General features: G+C 40.0%; 1 protein-coding gene across 3 annotated transcripts in view; it reads left to right on the top strand.

Annotated features, from left to right (window-relative positions):
- Nucleotides 1-19944, top strand: part of RNF125 (ring finger protein 125) — a 49897-nt gene that overhangs the window by 9770 nt on the left and 20183 nt on the right. For all 3 annotated transcript variants that reach the window (XM_004742885.3, XM_004742887.3, XM_004742886.3), the window contains exons 2-4: nt 11038-11191; nt 15013-15107; nt 17266-17356. In XM_004742885.3, coding sequence (XP_004742942.1) covers nt 11038-11191; nt 15013-15107; nt 17266-17356 — 340 coding nt within the window. The remainder of the gene's footprint in view (nt 1-11037; nt 11192-15012; nt 15108-17265; nt 17357-19944) is intronic.

Genomic DNA, 19944 nt, shown 5'->3' on the forward strand with positions numbered 1-19944 from the left:
GAGATACCCAAATGGAAATATCCTCAAGATACTGGGAGAATGGGTTTGGGGGAAGGTCAGAGCTGGAGCTTAGGGAGTTACCTAAAAGGATGCAGAGGTTGAGAATGGGTCTAGCAAACCTAATAGGTACAGACTGGGGCATACTTGAAGGTACAAAGAGCCATATTTACTGAATTGAGTTGGATTAAATTGCTCTAAGTCACAGAATTTTCCTAATTTTTAAAAGGAAACTCTTGAGGATAATTCTGAAGGACTTTGAGGTAAGCAGATTAAAACTTTCCATTTGTGGTCAAGTACAGGCTGCATCAAATTAGGCTTCTCTGAGGAGGGCCCGAGAGTTTCCTGATGAGTTTTCAGCTGACCCAGAAATATACAATAGTGCTTTCAATCTTTTTTTAAAATTTAGTATATTTTATTTTTTATTTAAATGCTGTCAAGGTGTAATTGACATATGTTAGTTTTCAGGTATTCAACATCATGATTGAAGTTTGTACATACTGGAAGACGAACACCACAGAAAGTCTAGCAAGCTGTCAGCATACATAGTTACACATTTTTTTCTTGTGTCAAGAACGTTTTAAGATCTATTGTCTTAGCAACTTTCAAATATACAACACAGTCTTCTTAACTACAGCCACCATTCTGTACCTCAGAGCCCCATGGCTGATTTATAACTGGAAGTTTATACCTTTTGACCCCCTTTTGCCCATTTTGCTGCCCCTTTCGTTCTTACAGGAGGTGTATAATCCCAAAGACTTCATTTTTCACATAAGATTATAAAGCTACTTGTTTTTTTAATCATTACAGATACTTATGGACCGCTCGGATGTTATTTGTTAATGAGGGTTCTCCTGAGAAACAACCAATAGCGTGCGCACGCGCACATGTGTGAGAAAGACTAATTTTAAGGAATTGCTTTGTTATTGAGGATAATAGTCTCTTTACTTAAAGTCAGGCCATTATAGGTGTTAACCAAACCTACAAAATATCTGCACAGCTACACCTAGATAAGTGTTTTATTAAATAACGGAGTCCTATATCCTGCCAAGTTGACACAGGACTAACCATCCCATCTACCAACCGAGTTTTTAAATTATCAAAAACAAAAATTAGATCATTATCAGGCTTTCTGATAGGCCCTTTAGAATTCTTCTAAGAAGTCTGGCTGTCAGGCACCCATGTGCACACTACACTCAAGCAGACAGTAGGAATCGGCAAAGTGTTCTTTGAAATAAAATCTTTGTTCATTTACTTCATCCTTATCATTTTGGTCTTTTATGGGTTGTTTGGTTAGATCTGCTGTCGCATGGAGTGCTGTCATGTATCGATGCAGCAAATCTGCCCTGTTCTGTGCTGAGCACATAGACACAATTGCTTGCCCTCCTGGAGTTTGCATTCTCATGCGGCAGTGGACAATAAACAAGATTCCAGTCAGGAGTATGTCGCTTGTTATATAATGACAGGTGTAAAGGATTAAAAAAAATGAGTAAGGAAGTGTGATAGGAAGTATGTGGGGGAGTAGCAATTTTAAGATATTTAGAGCAGCGTTTCTCAAATTATCAGCTGAAAAAAAACAGTGTGGTTTGGTTTGGTTTGTTGTTTTCAGCCCATCGCTGGCTGATATTTTATTTTATATTTTATATTTTATAAAATAAAATATATATAAGTATATTTTATATAAGTATTTTATTTTTTAAGATATAAAAATATTTTATATTTTAAAAATGTATTGTGGAAAAACAAAATTAAAAAACAAAGTTATATAAAATACAAGCCCTCATTTTTAATATTACTAATTACATTCAACAGACATGAAATTAACCTGTCAGATTTCTATACAAGAGAATTGAGCACTGGATATCATAATATGGAGGCTTTTGGGGACCTTGAGAAGCACAGTTTCAGTGGGATGGTGGGCCCCACCGCTTGGGGAGGGGAGTGGGTTCGTGTGTGATCACAGGAGCCACAGACAGAGAGCGTGCAAGGCCCTTTCCTGGAGTTGAGAAGCAAAGCGAAGAAGAGAATTTGGGTAATAGCTGAAAGGAGAAGTGGGATCAAAAGAGTTTTCTTAAAAAAAAAATTTTTTTTTTAAGAGAAGGAAAATGGAATATTCTATAAGGTTATGGAAATGACCCAATAGGGAGAGGCAAACTGATGCACAGGAGAAGAGAAACTTCCAGGAACAATGCCCCTGAGTAGGAGAGAGGAGCTGGGAATTGCAGCAGGGGTTGGGGGCCAGGAGAGGGTTTGGCCTTAGCAGGAGAATGGACGGTCCATCCATTTCATGGGATGTAGGGCATTAAAGCGGCACAGATGCAGGGAGTTGAAGAGGTGGAATGTTGTGGAAGTTTCCATCTGATTTCCACTTACCATTGACATATTACTTGACCTGTGACTTGACTTCAAGATGAAACTTTGACGTTTAAATATGAACATCTAGGCCTCTGATGCTAAAACAAATGTAATATAGAATGCTTCCTCCTCCTAGTGTGCTTGGGTGAGTATCACTTAAAATGGGGTGGTGACAGTCTTTGGTACCCTCAAGGTCCAAAAACTCTGGTGAGCCTTTGCTCTAGGAAAGGAATGCTGCTTTCTACATTGCTACTCCTTCAGGGCCTGGCGCTCAGTGGGTGTTCAGTATCCATTGAATTAATGGGTGATTCCAAAATACCATGCAGTTGGAATACTTTGGTGAATGCCCCTCAAGCGAGGACAGCCATTCTGTAGGGCCAGCCAACAGATGCCCTGTGGTTGAATAATAGATAGGAGTCCCATGATAGTTTCTGACCTCCATTCTTTTTATGGGGTTGCTCATCTGTCCTTGGATTACTGAGAATTTCAGAAAGATGTAATTAAGCTGGCCTGAAATTTACCTCCTCTGGTCGTTGGACCGCTGTGTGTTTATTTAGTAACATTAGTATTGTCACAGGCAAATTAAATATTAGTGATCTATTAAATTATGTATTCTCTAACAAACAGAACCTAAATAATGTAGCAGATGGAGTTTTATGCCCAGATTTTCCTTATAACTTGGCTACAGGCCCCGCGGACCAGCAGCATTGTAGAATTTTGAGCCCCATCTCCCACCTACTAAATCAGAATCTGCATTTTAATAGGGTGTTCAGGTGATTTATATTCACTTTTGAAGCTCAACTTTAGCTAACCCTATTTAATTGGCAGTAAAATACAGCAAGTTGAGGACCACGTTTGAAGGTTCTAGAGAGGCACCCCGCTAAGATTTTAAGTTAAAGGAAATACAATCGTCTCAAAGGGGTTAAATTTTTTTTTTTTAATTTTTTTTTTAAAGATTTTATTTATTTATTTGTCAGAGAGAGTGAGCACAGGCAGACAGGATGGCAGGCAGAGGCAGAGGGAGAAGCAGGCTCCTTGCAGAGCAAGAAGCCTGATGTGGGACTCGATCCCAGGACGCTGGGATCATGACCTGACCCAAAGGCAGCTGCTTAACCAACTGAGCCACCCAGGTGTCCCCAAAGGGGTTAAATTTAAATCAACACATAATGCCGTGTAGAAATATGCAGAGTCGAGGTTTGAAGGCTAAATGAGTCCAGGATGGACTCTGGAACCTAATGAATGCAGAAATAACATCAAAGGAAATCTCAGGAGCAGTGGGGGGCTGAAGGGCTTTGCTCTAGGAATAGCTGCACTCAGGGCTGTCTAGGCTGACCTGCAGGCCAAGAGGGGGAGAGAGGGAGGGAGGGAGAGAGAGAGAGAGAGAGTGTGTATGTGTATGTGGGTGTGTGTGTGGGTGTGTGTTATTGCCTTACACTGGAATATTTTAGTGTGAGACTTTTATCATCACTTAGAATAATAATAACAATCCCCCTTATTCTGTTTAAAGCTCACGAAGCCCTTTCTTGAGGGCTTCTTATCCATTCAGCTTCTTATTGGCCTCCCTATAGTGAGGCAGCCTAGTGTTGAGAATATAAATAAAATGTTACATGACCTCATGTCGCCAGTGGTTTTTGCAGAGCCATATTTGGGAACCATGTCTGAATACTTATTTTGCCTGTCTAGTGCTAGATCCATGGAGTCCCTAATGCATCCCTCTTGCCTTAAATTTACAATACTTAGGCTTCAGTTTTACCTCCTAAGATTGGATGCATAATTTTACCCAGTGTCCTCAGCAAGACTTCCCTCATTTTTCTACAGTGCTTTGCTGATCTCTTCATTATAGAAGGATTTTTATTGATAATCACTTAATTTAGGGAAATAGAAAGGGGCTAATAAAATTATCAAAGGGAGTGGGGTATTTAAGTTTCCATCTGGTTTCAAAGTTCATAGAGTCATTATCCAGTTCCTAATTCAGGTCTTCAGGAGCTGCAGACTGCCAGATGATATAAATGAATGTGGAGGATGAGTCCTCCACAGGATGGGGGTGCCCGCCCATGGGACCACATGGGAATTGAGTCCAGAGTTGGAGAAGACTAGCTTTTAAAAGAAGCCAGAAGTTTAGTTGTAAAATCTGATTTATTATTATTTTTTTTAAATTTTAGGTGGAATAGGACAGAGGGAGAGGGAAAGAGAATCTTAAGCAGGTTCCACACCCACCACAAAGCCTAAGACCCGGACACCCCACAAAATCTAATATTAAAGCAATGGCAACTCAGAATTTTTGAAAACATTGAACTGGTCTAAAAAAAAATAATTGACTCTTCTTTTTTTTTTTTAATTATTTATTTGACAGAGAGAGATCACAAGTAGGAAGAGAGGCAGAGAGAGAGAGGAGGAAGCAGGCTCCCTGCTGAGCAGAGAGCCCCATGCGGGACTCGATCCCAGGATCCTGAGATCATGACCTGAGCCGAAAGCAGCGGCTTAACCCACTGAGCCACCCAAGTAATTGACTTCTATCCTCAGCTTCTTTCACCTAATTTCTCCTCCTTCTCCTCATTCATCATTCTCAGCCTCCTTATGAAGGTGGAGAAGGGGGAGAAAAATGGGAATCTCTTATCTCCTTGGGTTTGTGTTCATTTCTTTTTTTTTTTTTAAAGATTTTATTTATTTATTTGACAGAGAGAGAGATCACAAGTAGACAGAGAGGCAGGCAGAGAGAGAGGAGGAGGAAGCAGGCTCTCTGCTGAGCAGAGAGCCCGATGCGGGACTTGATCCCAGAACCCTGAGATCATGACCTGAGCCGAAGGCAGAGGCTTGAACTCAATGAGCCACCCAGGCGCCTCGGTTTGTGTTCATTTCTATCCCTTGGGTTCTTTCAGAAGGACCCAGCACTTTTATGCTCCTCCTTATTAATGCGAATGTTGGTCCTGTCCAGAAAATGCTCCTTTGATCCGTTCCACGTAACTGCTTCAGTTATTTGAATTTACCGAGTAACTACTCTGTGCCTGGAGTGGTGGAGGAGGGAGGCCAGCAAGATTCTGAATGGTTCTGAGCTGTGTGTATTTCTGTGATCTGCTTCATGCAAGGGTTGTTTCTGGCCTGTTGTCACTGGGGCATTATTGTTTGGTTGTGTTGTTTTTCAGTTTTATTGACGTGATATAGTATAATTCATACGAAGTGTGTAAGTCGAGGAGTTTTGGTAATTATATAACTTCTTCCACACACATGAGATCTAGAACAGTTAATTTCATTACCCCCAAAAGTTCCTTCAAATCTGTTGTGCACAATCCCCTCCCAAAGCCCCTGGCTCCAACAACCCCATCTGTTTTCTGTCACTAAGTTTTGGAATCATACAATAAGTAGTCTTTTTTGTGTTTGACTTTTCTCACTTAGTATAATGTGTTTGTTGTCATTTGGTATGTTGTAAGTCCCTTTGCCTCACTTCCAAAATAAATCCCAAATCTGTCTGACCACTTACACTGCCTCCTGTCACTTTGTTGGTTGAAGCCATCATCCTCTCTTGAACTGACTCTTCCAGTGACTTAAACCTGAGCTCACTGCTGTGGCTCCCTGTAATCTGTTCTTTACACAAGAACCAGAGTGATCCATGTAATGTAAATCAAACTGTGTCACCCTCCTATTTAAAACCGTCCAAGTACGTATGCATCACCCTGAGTTATGGCTTAATGCTCTGTCTCCTGTTCACTTTACTCCCCCTCCCACAATCTCCATTTACTCTCCCTGGGGCCCCTTGCCTTTCAAGCATGCTGGCTTTCTGTATCTCAACAGGATGGTCCCTATCTTTTGTACCCTTTGTTTTCAGTTTGGAAAACCATTCCCAGATCTTCCTTAGAGGGGTGCCTTCAAATATCATCTCAGGAACCACCCATCTAAATCTCCCCTTGCCCCCCTCACTCTATTTTCATGGTCAGATGTTTTCTTCTCAAAGGATTTATCATTTGCCGATCTGTAATCGTAATGCCTCCCACCTCATTCTAGAACTCTAGAGAGCAGGGACCTTAGGCACTGCCACAGTTTCGTCCCTGGCATGATGTAAGCTGTCAGTAGTAAGCTCTTGCTAAACGTTTCACCAGTGCATGAATGTTGATTTGGGTGGGTCTAGGGATATTTGTGCACTTTTATATATTCTCTCATAGTCTTCTCTAGAACCATGGATTAGCCGTTCTTGCTAAAAGCTACACATACCCAATTTTAGATGGTTTATATTTTCTCTCCTCAGCCCTTTATTATATGCAAAATTGTTCTGTTCTTTATGTTCATTTAAATAATCATAAATGCAGTGTAATCTTTTCCTCACACTGAATTTGAATGCCCTTAAAAATATTTTTTTTAGATGTTTTTCTCTTCATGTTCCATTAAAAATTTCAGGCCTCTTACCCTCCAAACATTTCCCTTCCTAATTTTACAACACAGTTTTTCTCAGGAGTAAAGAAAATTTAAGTCATAGTAAGGTGGTTAATTTTTCTAACATTTTTCCCCTAACATTTTATTATGAAAAATTTTAAACATAGAGCTAAGTTGAATGTACAGTGAACAACTATATATTCACTACCTAGATTCTACAATTATCAATTTTGCTATATTGCTTTTTTCTCTCATTTTATCACATACCTACCCATCATCCATTCATCTTCTTTTGGATGCATTTCAGGGTAGGTTACGATGATCAGCACATTCTGTTTCCTTCTTATATCAAGATACACAGTATTGGAGCACCTGGGTGGCTCAGTCGATTAAGTATATATATATATATACTTTGTTTTCTTTTTGTTTTTTTTTTAATTCAAATTAGTTAACTTACAGTGTATGATTAATTTGGGCTTAGAATTTAGTGATTCATCAGTTGCATAAAATACCAGGAGCTCATCCCAGTAAGTACCGGAGTACTTTGTATGCTAATGTACCAGAGTAAGGATGTTAAATTCTCCTGTTCACAAGACTTGAATTTGGTAACTATACTGCTAATGGGAGACTTTTAACCTCAGATTTTTTTGAACTAAACGATTCTGCAGTCTCATTTCTGCACCCCAAAAACCGAGACGTAAGCTGCAGTGGCATCCATTCCTCTCCTTATTGGTAACACTTTAAAAAGTCATGGTTTTGGGGCACCTCGGTGGCTCAGTGGGTTTAGCTGCTGCCTTCGGCTCAGGTCATGATCTCAGGATCCTGGGATCGAGCCCCGCATTGGGCTCTCTGCTTAGCGGGGAGCCTGCTTCCTCCTCTCTCTCTGCCTGCCTTTCTGCCTGCTTGTCATCTCTCTCTGTCAAATAAATAAATAAAATCTTTTTTTAAAAGAAAATAAATAAAATAAAAAGTCATGGTTTTTATGTAACTCATAACCAGCAAGTTCAGTCTTTCCCAAAACACCTTAAGTCTTGATGTGTTTTCTCCATTTAATAATCGCTTTTTTTAAAATAGGTACAGCTAATTGACTGCTGTATAGGATTTGCAACTAGTATTCTCATAGAGTACAGTAATGTCTGTCTAATGCTTATTTGAGGGTTTCATGCCACATGTAACACCATTGTGCAAACGTAAGGGAGTTACAGTGAGGGACTTAATTTTTTTTAAAATGCTGTAAGTGTGCTGCTTTTCTTGTGTATCTAGTAGGCGTTACTGTCCGTTGTTGTAGTTATCAGTTGTAGCTACAAAAACAGGTGCAAAAGCACTTACAAAATGACAGTAGAAATGTACTCTGTATAGACTTGACTGGTTTATACAGGTACATCCTCAGTCTAATAGGTTTGCTGCTTCTGCTTGTCACTGGGAGGAATTGAGGTGTCTTAAAAAGGGCTACAGATAACGGGGCGCCTGGGTGGCTCATTGTGTAGTCATTAAGTGTCTGCCTTCACCTCGGGTCATGATCCCAGATTTGTGGGATCAAGCCCCACATTGGGCTCCCTGCTCAGCGGGAAGACTGCTTCTCCCTCTCCCACTACCCCTGCTTATGTTCCCTCTCTCACCGTTTCTCTCTGTATCAAATAAATAAACAAAAATCTGTATTTAAAAAAAAAAAAAAGCCCCTGGGGATAAAAATATATGTTTATAAAAAATTAAAAATTAAAAAAAAAAAAAAAAGGACTGCAGACCTTTCTTGACTCACAGTGGGGTCATGTCCTGATCCATATCCTAAGTTAAAGTGAGTCAAAAATGCATTTAATACACCTAACCTACACCAAACATCCTAACTTAGCCTCATCAACCCTAAATAGCTCGAAACAACATCACTAGCCCACAGTTTGGCAAAATCATCTAACACAAAGCCTATATCATAATAAAAGTGTTGAGTATTTTGTGTAATGTGTTGACTACTGTAGTGAAAGTAGAAGGCAGAACGGTTGGATGGGTGTAGAGTGGTTGTAGGCATAGCTGTTGCTCATCTGCAGGGCTGGCCGGGGGCCGCCCAGCCTGGAGAGAAGAGGATTTACTGCCAACCAGGAGAAGCTCAAAATTCAAAAATTGAAATACAGTTTCTAATGAATGAGGATCGTTTTTGCATCACCATAAAATCAAAAAATCCTAAGTGGAACCATTGTAAGTTGGGGACTTTCCCCTCATGCTTTTTGAGCCTCTTCTGAAGCTGTGCGAGGTTCACTGTACTTGCTGTCTTCAGGCTGTGTAAACGCGGCAAAATTGTTCCATCTCTGAACGTCTGTTTGCCTCCAGTCAGGTGAGGAGAGAGCAGAGCAGCATGTTAGGATCACTCTTAAGAGCGAAACCAGATCATGTCCATCAGCACCCACCACAGGGCTCGACATCAATATCTTCTGTTTGTATTGGTATAAAACTCGAGTAAGTTGTGAGGAAAGGGGAAGACTTTCGTTCACCAAGAAAACAAAGTATCACCTGCTTGCCCCTACATCATGTAAACGAGTAATTCATGTCAGAACCCGAGATGTTGTATGAGGGTTACAACTTGAGCATCTGAACCACTTGTAATATAAGAGATTCATAATAATAGATTATTACTTATTTTTGCTTGATATTTTTTGTCGTCATCAAGACTACATTCTGAGGGCCACTTCTCAGGGACTCAGAGAAATGCAAGGGCAGATTGTGTCTTAGAACTTGTTCATCACTTGACGCACAGAGAAGTGGAAGACAGCAGAGGACTCAGATCTTCGTCTTCAGCAGGGCATTGTGGGCCCCTTGACTGAGGTCCCACCAGATTGTATCTTCTATAAGAGGTACAGTTCCTGCAGAGTGAAATCAGGGTGCTGTTGCAAGAAAAAGAGGAAATGGATGCTGGACAGATATAAACATCAAGCAGATGCCTCAAGAGCAACAGTGCAAATGTCAGCATCTTCTGTGTGCATATAAGAATTTTATAACAGATGCAGCAGAGAGTTCTTTTAAGTGTCATCAGTCATGGCTAATACACTTGAGAGTTCAGTTTAGGAAATTTCAATGAGCTGTATACCTCTGGTATGTGAAGATTTCAGTATATATCGTATATTTAAATTTTTTTAAAGATTTATTTATTTATTTGGCACAGAGAGAAAGGGAGAGAAAGCAAGGGGTGGGAAGAGGCAGAGGGAGAAGCAGACTCGCTACTGAGCAGGGAACCCATTGTGGGACTCGATCCCAGGACCTTGAGATTATGACCTGATCCAAAGGCAGATGCTTAACCAACTGAGCTACCCAGGTGCCCCTGTATATTTAAATTTTTAAAAAGCTTAACTTTTGCCATATAGTAATGCTCCCAGATAGATAGTATATTGTGAGTATCTTAAGAGCTCTCAAATCACCACCTGGGTGCCTCAGTGGGTTAAGCCGCTGCCTTCGGCTCAGGTCATGATCTCAGGATCCTGGGATCGAGTCCCGCATGGGGCTCTCTGCTCAGCAGGGAGCCTGCTTCCTCCTCTCTCTCTCTCTGCCTGCCTCTCTGCCTACTTGGGATCTCTCTCTGTCAAATAAATAAATAAAATCTTAAAAAAAAAAAAAAGAGCTCTCAAATCACTCTAATGTGTATAACTTATCTAAATGTCATTTTTACATTTGTGTGCACTTAGCCTTCAACAGATCTTATAAAGAGGTTCAGATTTTCTGTGAATTCTGTTGATTGTGTTTAGATTTTATAATGATCATTTTTAAATATACCAGAGAATAAATTTCTTGACTCAGAGGACATTCCTAATAGTGGTCATTTGGATTAGATAAATTTCTATACCTGGGGAGGACATGAAAATTGTTAACAAGATGGATAACATGCATGGTATTTTGCCTCCTTGGCCTCTTGCTATTTTCTTATCTAACATACAAAATCCCACAGTGCAAAGACCTATTTCCAGCCCCCCCTCCAAGTTTGGGTTAAAATAGGATTAGAATTAAAATATTAAAATATATTAAATTATATTAAAATAGGCAGAACACATTAGCTATCCTTTGGGTTATAGTTTTAATCCTGCATATCAGAATGCTCTTTTCACCACTTTGTGCCCTTCTGTTCAAACGCTTGCCATGCGTGTAGTGAGAACGTGTGACTCCAAAGCAGTCTTCCTGGGAAGGTAAGAGGCTTGCGGGTGCAAATGCACCATGAACTTGACAAGACAGCTCCTAGTGTACAAGGTGTCATTAAAATACCCTTTACACAGAGGAACACATAGTGCCGGCTCCCTTGTACCTTTTAAGGAAAATAACATATTTTCGGTTTATTTTGGGCAGATTCTGCCGTTCCTGTATTGCTACCAGTTTAAAGAACAACAAATGGACCTGTCCTTATTGCCGGGCCTATCTTCCTTCGGAAGGAGTTCCAGCAACTGATGTAGCCAAAAGAATGAAATCCGAGTACCAGAAGTGCACTGAGTGTGACACCCCGGTATGTGACCCTCTTTCTGCCTGTGCCCAAGGTTACTGGACTGCTGAGAAGATTGTCACTGGCAGATCATTTCACCTGTGCCTTTGGTTTCATCCTACCCCATCTTTCTCAGGTTTATTGTCTCTGCCTCTCCCCTGCCTTTTCTCCAAGTTTGTATGGGTAGGCTGTGGTGAACTTGGCACCCGACTCCTACCATCTCCTCATTTTTCAAACAAATGCTTTCACCAGCCACCACCATCTCCTCCCTTCCCATCACTCCCGTGACCAAGCCACCCCCTCCATCATGTGGCCTCCTGTCCTGCTACCCCTTTGCAGCCTATCCATGAATAGCTTTATTATTACATCTGGCGGCATAATTCCTTCTATATTCTGGACTTCGCAGTATTTCTCTGTGTTGATCTTGTCCCTCTTGTTGCGAGTTCCCTCCTTTGATGCTGTACTAGCCTGGTTAGATCATGTGAAGTCTTGGGAGGCTGTGGAAAAGAGTCTAGATTTTATCCTAAATGCATTAGTGAGTCATAGAAAGAGTGTATGCTTTTAATCAGGTTTATACATCTATTTTTATCAAGATCTTTATTTGTTTATCTGAGAGAGAGAGAGAGAGCACAAGCTGGGGGGTAGAGGGGCAGAGAGAGAGAGGAAGACTTCCTTGCTGAGCAGGGAGCCCGATGTGGGGCTCAAACCCAGGATCCTGAGATCATGACCTGAGCTGAAGGCAGATGGTTAACCATCTAAGCCACCCAGGCGCCCCAGATCGGGTATCTATTTTTAAGATAACTGCTCTCTCATGTGCATGGAGAATGGCTCCGAGGGTCAAGAGCAGGATTGGTGGAGCCAGTTCAGTGACTATTGGGATGGGTCAGGTAAGGAAGCTGGATTAGGGTGAGAGCATTGGGCAGGGAATTAGAGGTTCTTTTAAGGGGCACTTAGGAGAGAATTGAAGGAAATTGGTAACAGATTGGATGTGGGCCAAATGAGAGTAGACAGTGTCAAAAATACCTCCTAGGTTTCTGACGTGTAGGTATAGATGAGACGGGTGCTGAGACGGAAAGCAGATTTGGGGAAGAATCCACCAATTTTTAAATATGTTAACGTTTGAACTGCTAACAGGAAGATAACTATCATAGGGAGTCTATAGAGATCAAGAATGAGATGATGTGTTAAGGGTCTGAATTTTTTCAAAGAAACTTTGTTGATTGTTAATCGATATCACAGCCCGTTATGCTTTCTGAGGACCCTGCGCTTTCTTTACGTACTATTTGTTACCATTTGGAATTGTGCTTTTGTGATTTTTAAGCTTATATACGTCAGTGACCCCACCAAAGTTATGTTCCATGAGGGTTAGGACTGTGTGTGTTTTACTGGAGACTGGGTGTGAACCCATCCCTTTGAACGGGGACTGGCACATAGTTAGTGCTTGATACAGTTTTTGAATATTTATCAAAGACTTAGTAACCGACTCAGGGCTGTCTGACTACCGAATGTATACGCGGTCTTTGGAGTCAGACTTCTGGGATCAAACGTCAATTCCCTCCCTCATTATTTGTGATGTCGGGACGTTATTATCTAAGTTTTTGTTCATCTTTTTATAAAAGGAGAGAAAAAATAACATTCATGTCACACAATGGCGAATAGTTATAAGGGAAAATGATAAAATATATAATGCTCGTAGCACTGTCTGGAACATGGTAAATGCTCAAAATCAATAGCTTTTTACATTCATAATAATAGATTATTACTTTTTGCATTGGTATTTTTTGGTCATCATATAAAATTCAACATGCACAAAGTCAAACTCACTATAGCATTCTGTCATCCAGTGTTTCGTTCCACCTTTGGTGGCTGTCAGAAACGGGGATATTCTCTCAAATTATCCTAGAGAGCCCCTTTCTTTTTTCACTCTTTATATCTGATTATTCACAAGTATTTTTATTTTTCCTTTAAAGTGTTTCTTATATCCGTCCCTTCCTTTTTATGTTACTCCTCTTCCAGGAATATTGCCATTCCTTCTAGAATCAAATGTTCAGACTCTCTCTATTCTTCAGAGTCCCGGCGAGGTCTCCATTCCTAGTATTTGGTCTCCAGTACCAAACAGTTTCCTGTCTACTTGTCCAGGTGTGGTTCCCCCCCTCTATTAGGTGATAAGCCCCTTTAGAGCAAGCACAGTGGCTTATGTTTCCTCTGCCATCTCTTACAATGTCTTCTATAACTTTGTGTCTAGACACGCCATGATTTCTAATTTGTATCAAGAATGCTTGCTTTAAAAAAAAAAAATGCTTGCTTATCTTTTGTTGTTCAAGGAATACAAGGAGGAAGAAAGGTACTTTTAAGAAAAGTAATAGAGATGCGGGAGAATTGATGAGCAAAGCTGGATATGAAAGCTTGGAAAACTGTGTGTTTAAGGCAGCTACCTCAGTGGGGCCTAGGTGGATATTGGTAAAACAAGGATTTATTTTCGCTTTTCCACTTGCTCTTATTTTTGTCTTTTGTTAAGCAATCATAACAGTTTCCTTGACTGGGTAGATTTCGTGTTTGAGGTTTAACTTCCGTAGCTCAAGCAAAATAAAGCAGGGTGGGTGGACCACCTTACCACAGCTATGCAAAGCTTCCTTTAGTGCAAGATCTTATCAGAGTTTCTAATGAAACATTTAGTAGACTGTGTTATTTAGCCACAGATCCCTCATGGTGAGGATCTCCGAATGTATATCTGGAGGAACAAGGGCTCTTTATTCTGCCTTGGTAAAAATGAACTCTAAGAGCTGTCTTTTATGTTTGCTCTTAATGGGGTCATTAAGTATACTGTGTATTGTGAATTCATGTAATACTGCTGGGTATAGTATAAAACCGTGGTATTTATATCCTTCCCCGAGGCACAGGATTTCCTTTTACTTCCTATGGCCATCTTTAAAATTAAAATGCATCTATTGGTTCTCTTTATCTCTCTTTCCCTTTCCGTCTCTTCTCACTTCTTTCCTCCCTTCCATCTTGCTTGATCTCTTTCCCCTCTCCCCTTTCTCTTTCTCACTTCTTACCATCACCAAGTTAGGTAATGGTGTCCAAAAAAAGTAAATTTGAGTTAATACGTCTTTCCACTTTATTTGTTGTTGTTGTTAAAGATTTTATTTATTTATTTGAGAGAGAGCATGAGCAGAAAGAAGGGGCAGAGGGAGAGGGAGAAGCACTGGGAGAGGGAGAATCAGGCTCCTCACTGAGCAGGGAGGCCAGTGTGGGACTTGAGGCCAGGACCCTGGGATCATGAACTGACCAAGGTCAGACGCCCAGCCGACTGAGCCACCCAGGTGCCCTGTCTTTCCACTTTAAAAAACTTATGCTTTCTAGGGTAGCCTGGGTGGTTCAGTCCGTTAAGCATCTGTCTCTTGATTTTGGCTTAGGTCATGATCTCAGGTCCTAGGATGGAGCCATGCATCAGGCTCTGTGCTCAGCTTAGAGTTAGCTTGAGGAGTCTCTCTCCCTCTCCCTCTGCTGCTCTCACTGCTGAGGCATGTGTGCGCTTGCTCTCTCTCTTTCTCAAATAAATAAATATTCTAAAAATAAAAATAAAATTTAAAAAAATGCTTTCTAGAAGAACAAACTCAAGAACTCAACATTGGGGTCTTCTAAGTACTAGAAACATTTGTAAAGTGTTATTCTTGATAATGCCTTAACTTTGTTTTACTTTTGTCAGGAATATATCCTTTTAATCAGCTGATCCATTGCTATGACCTTATTTGCAATAATGAAAGTAATAAAACTGGATCACAAAAGACTTCATTGAGCCCCTTTTCAACAGGGACTTTATTTTGAATTTGCTTTTTATATAGGTTTGCCTCAGCGAAATGAGAGCACACATAAGATCTTGTGAGAAGTATATAGATAAGTATGGACCGCTGCAGGAACTTGGGGAGACCACAACCAGGTTTGTTTTGACACAATGTAGTTGACTGTTAAACTTGATTTGCCTGTAAAGAAGTTAATAGGCTGGACAGGCTAACCTTTTTATTGTGAACATATGTATGAAGTAATAATTAGGCTCTGAACCATAACACCTGCTGTTGGTAGTCATTTGTTAAATGCAATAATTGTGAAAGAATTTTGCTTTCTCTACTTAAAAAACATTTCATGAGGGGAACCAACCGAGTGCTGGAGAGATTGGGAGAACTTCCTCAGACAAGTTTGCATTAAGGAAGATCCAAAAATAGAATGTGGAACTGTCCAAGTTCCTCAAGGCTCTGCTTTCTGACTAATGGCTTGAAGTCGGTCCTGGTTCAGAGCCTTTTCTTTTTCACCCTTCCACTGCCACCACTCCTTTCCTCTGATATTGCTGGTTTGGCTTTAGAAGGTAGGAAGTGACATCTCAGTATATAGTCTAGCAAGGAAGAACAGGCCTGGGCCAGGCATCCTGAATCTGGTACTTTTTGGTGGGTGATCTTTATGGGGCTGGAGGAAGGATGGAGGTGGTTAGTAGGGGCAGTGGAGAATATTGATCATTATTTGTTTTCCCTTAAAAAAAAAAAGAGAGAGAGAGAGAAATGAATCTGGGCCATTACTATCCTGCTAGGCCGTGACCTGTCCTATAATTGCAAAGTTTGGAGTCTCTCTCCCAACAAAATAAGGAAGTGATTTGTATTTCCCTACATAGGCTAATGGCTTGGAAACCATTAAATCTCCTTATAAGCTCAGTTACAAATAGTGGTATTTCAGTAGGAGTGTGATTTTCTTTTTCTCTTTCCTGAAGGCAAATGTTAGTCTTCATTATTTAAGAAAATACACTCAAAGCATAAATTTCATAGCCGGAAAGTCTAAAAGATTGCCATAATTCCTTTTGTTTTACTAGATATTGCTTTGCACATGTATTCTTTATTGTAGGGTTAGTTTTATACCGTGATGTTATAAATTTAAATGAGGGTTTTAGCTCAAAGTGGAGTATGAATTCTGTTAGATCGGCTGCAAGGACCAGTAAGAAGGAAGGATAATAAATGGGCTATGAAAAGGTGTGGGTTTGATTGTAAAGTTGATAGGCTTCATGAAGATTTAAAAATATATGTGAGCTCATTTAAATACTAATTTCTTCTGCTAATTAGAATTGATAATAAAGAATTAAAATAACAGAAAATGAGGAGGGGTTTTGATTAATCAGTCTTAGAAGATAAATTAATATTTGCATCAAAGGTAGAAAGAAATCTTTGTTTATAAAAGAAGTTATTAGTACATAATTGAAATTTTTAAAATTCTTAACACAGGCAGCTTATCTGGAGTACAAGTGTCAGGGAACAAGAGTTTGTGTCTATGATGGAAAGTGAGCAAAAAATTCCAAGCCTCCATATTGTCCCTAAGAGTTTAAGGCAGCACTGTCCAATAGAACAGATAGGTAATTTCATATTTTCCCATAGCCACACTAAAAAAGTAAAAAGAAGCAGTGAAATTAATTTTTAGTATTTTTATTTAACTGGATAGCTTAAATACAATCATTTGAAAATGTAATCGATATCAACATTATTGAGATATTTTACTCCTTTTTTAATATTAAGCCTCTGAAACTCATTGTGCATTCTGTACTTCCAGCATAACTCAATTTCAGTAGCCACATTTCAAGTACCAGTAGACATACATGGCTACAGCCTCCTGTAGTGGACAGCACAGTGTAAGGGACAAATACTCCTTAACTACCGCGGTAGTTACAGATGCTTGGTGAAGCTGGAGAACAAGTAACACCCAGTTGTGTGACCTGAATTAGGAAAGGGAGGGAAAAAAAGAAACAGATAAAGTAACCCAGGGACAGCTGGGTGATGTGATGCCCGAGTTTCTCAGTCAGTGGGAGCTCGGTCTGCGCTTCTCTTTCGAAGAGAATGAAGTGCTTCATGTTCAGTTTATTTAACTGTTTCTCTGTCCTGTCCCTAGGGGGATACTTACTTTTCTCACGAGAAAAAACGTGGGCACCTGCCCATTATCAGAATGGAAAAGTAATGTCAAATCAGAAAGAACGAGGCCTGGGAACTAGATCTGCGTGCATTCTATTCTTTACCTTTAGTTAAATGCCGACAATGTCAGTAAGTTTTATTCTGTGCGATTTCCAGGTGTGTGTGTCCATTTTGTCAGAGGGAGTTGGAAGAAGAGAGCTTGCTGGATCACTGTATTACTCATCACAGATCAGAAAGGAGGTCTGTGGTAAGGAATTCCATTACTAGACATTTCTGTAATGTCTACGTGTAATATATACTAGAAATCATTGAGTAGGCTTCTACTCATAGTTCTAAAGGATAGTTTATGTCAAGGTTGTGATAATTCCGAGACTGTTAATGATTTGCGAAGGGGTTGAATTGAAAGTGGCAAGAATTACTAATGTGAAGTTGTTCTTTCATTTATGAACTTAGACGTTCTCTCTTACACATAATTACGGGCATCATCAACTAAGAAGATCCAAAATACATAGCTTAGATCCAACTTAAGTATACTAACCTTGGTCACATTTTAAGTAAAAAACATTTTTTAATAATACAAATAGGGGAGCGTCTGGGTGGCTCAGTGGGTTAAAGCCTCTGTCTTTGGCTCAGGTCATGATCCCAGGGTCCTGGGATGGAGCCCCACATCGGGCTCTCTGCTCAGCATATTTATGTTATAAATATGTACACATATATATATTCCCCTTCTCTCTCTGCCTGCCTCTCTGCCTACCTGTGATCTCTGTCAAAAAAATAAACAAAATCTTTGAAAAATAATAATACAAATAGGGATAGCATGACAGTTTATTAGAAATGAAAAGTAGAAAGTTACTCACCTTAGTTTATTGTTTTATTTCATAGTCTGAGTATTTACCCATACATACTGTTCATCATTTCCTAGTTCATTGTGATGCTTCCTTTTTTTTTCTTTTCAGCCTGGCATTTTAGTTCTACTTTGCAGTGTGGCTTTGAGAATTTTCATTTTTGTATAGTTGTGAAGGAAGGCAGGGTGGTTCTGGGTACATCCTCATTTACTTAACCATTACTATTTTTTGTACACTTGTTACCAATTTTAGGATTTTAATTCATTTTGTACATTTGAACTTTTCCTTCTGTTGGATTTTTTTCCCCCAAGAGGAAATTCCTTAGATTTATCTTCTGGACCAAGAAACTGCAAACTTTTTAATAACTTTTGAAATACACTTCTAAATGCATTCCAAAAAGGTTGTGTCAATTTATATTTGTGTCTGTAGTTTAGGAGTAAACCACTTTCATCTTAACCCGGCTGATACTGGGTATATTAATTTTAAAATTAAAATAAAGCCTTAGGAGATAGAAAATGTTTTATGTTATAAATATGTACACGTATATATTTGTATATATGTATGTATGTGTATATGTCTGTATACAAAGACATATGTGTATGTGTTTTGTTAGTATAGATATGAGGTTTTTTTTTAATTTGAGTATTAAGGATTTTCTTTTTCTATAAAATCCTCTTGGAAAGTGATGAGAGTGAAACATAGTTACTCTACTAGATAGATAATTTACCAACAAGGATAGTTCTCACAGTCCTAGAAGAGAGGTGTGATTGCTTCCATTTTACAAATGATAAATTGAGGCTCAGAGAAGTTAATTAAGTCTTATAAATTCACACAGCTGGAAAATAGCTGAGCCAGTCTGAACACAGTAGTCTAGCCCCTAAGCATGGTGAACCCCTGTGCTCTACTAGAAAGTTCCCAAGAAAAGCCATATGGTACAGTCAAAAGAATTTGTTACTAATCCTAATGTTTTAGGGGTTTCGGTTCTTGGAATGGCTTGATGTGGGTTGGGAGAGCAAGAGAGATTATCATGGGCTTCTACTGCTGTAGTTGCTCTGTGGGAGGAACTGGATTACAGAGCTGTTTTATGACAGGTCCCTGGGGAGCTAGAGGAAGTTAGAAGAAAGCGTTAGAATGGCATAATAATAGTGACCACTTAACTGAGTTCTAAGTGCTCCTTTGTCTCCTAGCAACCCTAAGAAGGTATTAGCCAGAAAACCTGAGCCCTAACCACTAGGACCCAGGTGCTGCTCTGGCTGGAAGAACACCAGCTGCTTGGGACTGTGGTCTTGGGCTTCATGGCAACCGCACTCTGGGGCAGGTCAGGTACTGGGCTGGCCATTGGTACTGTGCACCTGTTCCAGCAGGAATCCCAGTTCCCGTGCTGCTCAGTTTGACCATCAGATTGAAGGTGGCCCATGAAGGTTAGGTCTTCCTTGATTTAGAGGTGATAGAGGACACTGAAGAAAGTGGATCTGAGGGAAGAAATAAACCAAGAATGGTGGAATCGGTTTGCCCATAGAATTAATAGTCAAAAACCTAGTCTTTGGAGGGGATAAACTTTGGTAGCAATGCCAGTGTCTTTGCCTCTGTTTCATCATTTGTAGAATGGGGGTGATGATAATGATGCCCTTTTCACAGGGTAGCAGTGAATGAGTCAGGAGTTAATGGTGGGCTACTACCACTTTAGCAACTACATAAAACCAAGACTAGAGGAGATTTTGAGGAAAAGCCGTGTACTCTTGCAGCTGGGGAACCCAAGCTGGAAAGGTAGGGGAGTGAAATGGTGAATTTCAAAAGACCAGGATACTGTCATGGCCTTGAGGCAGGAGCAGATTGTTCACAAAATCTGTGGTTCTGTAATACATGAGGGCTGTCTAGAGGTGGTCTCTGGAACAGAAAACCTTCAGTTTTCCTGCTAATGTTTGATCCTTGAGTAGAAACTTGAGCCACGTGTCACTCTGAAGGATCTGGAACCACTAGAATTCAGGAT

The sequence above is a fragment of the Mustela putorius genome, unplaced genomic scaffold (assembly GCF_011764305.1).
Source record: "Mustela putorius furo isolate JIRA1106 unplaced genomic scaffold, ASM1176430v1.1 tig00003858_pilon_pilon_pilon, whole genome shotgun sequence".
In the NCBI taxonomy this organism is placed as follows: domain Eukaryota; kingdom Metazoa; phylum Chordata; class Mammalia; order Carnivora; family Mustelidae; genus Mustela; species Mustela putorius.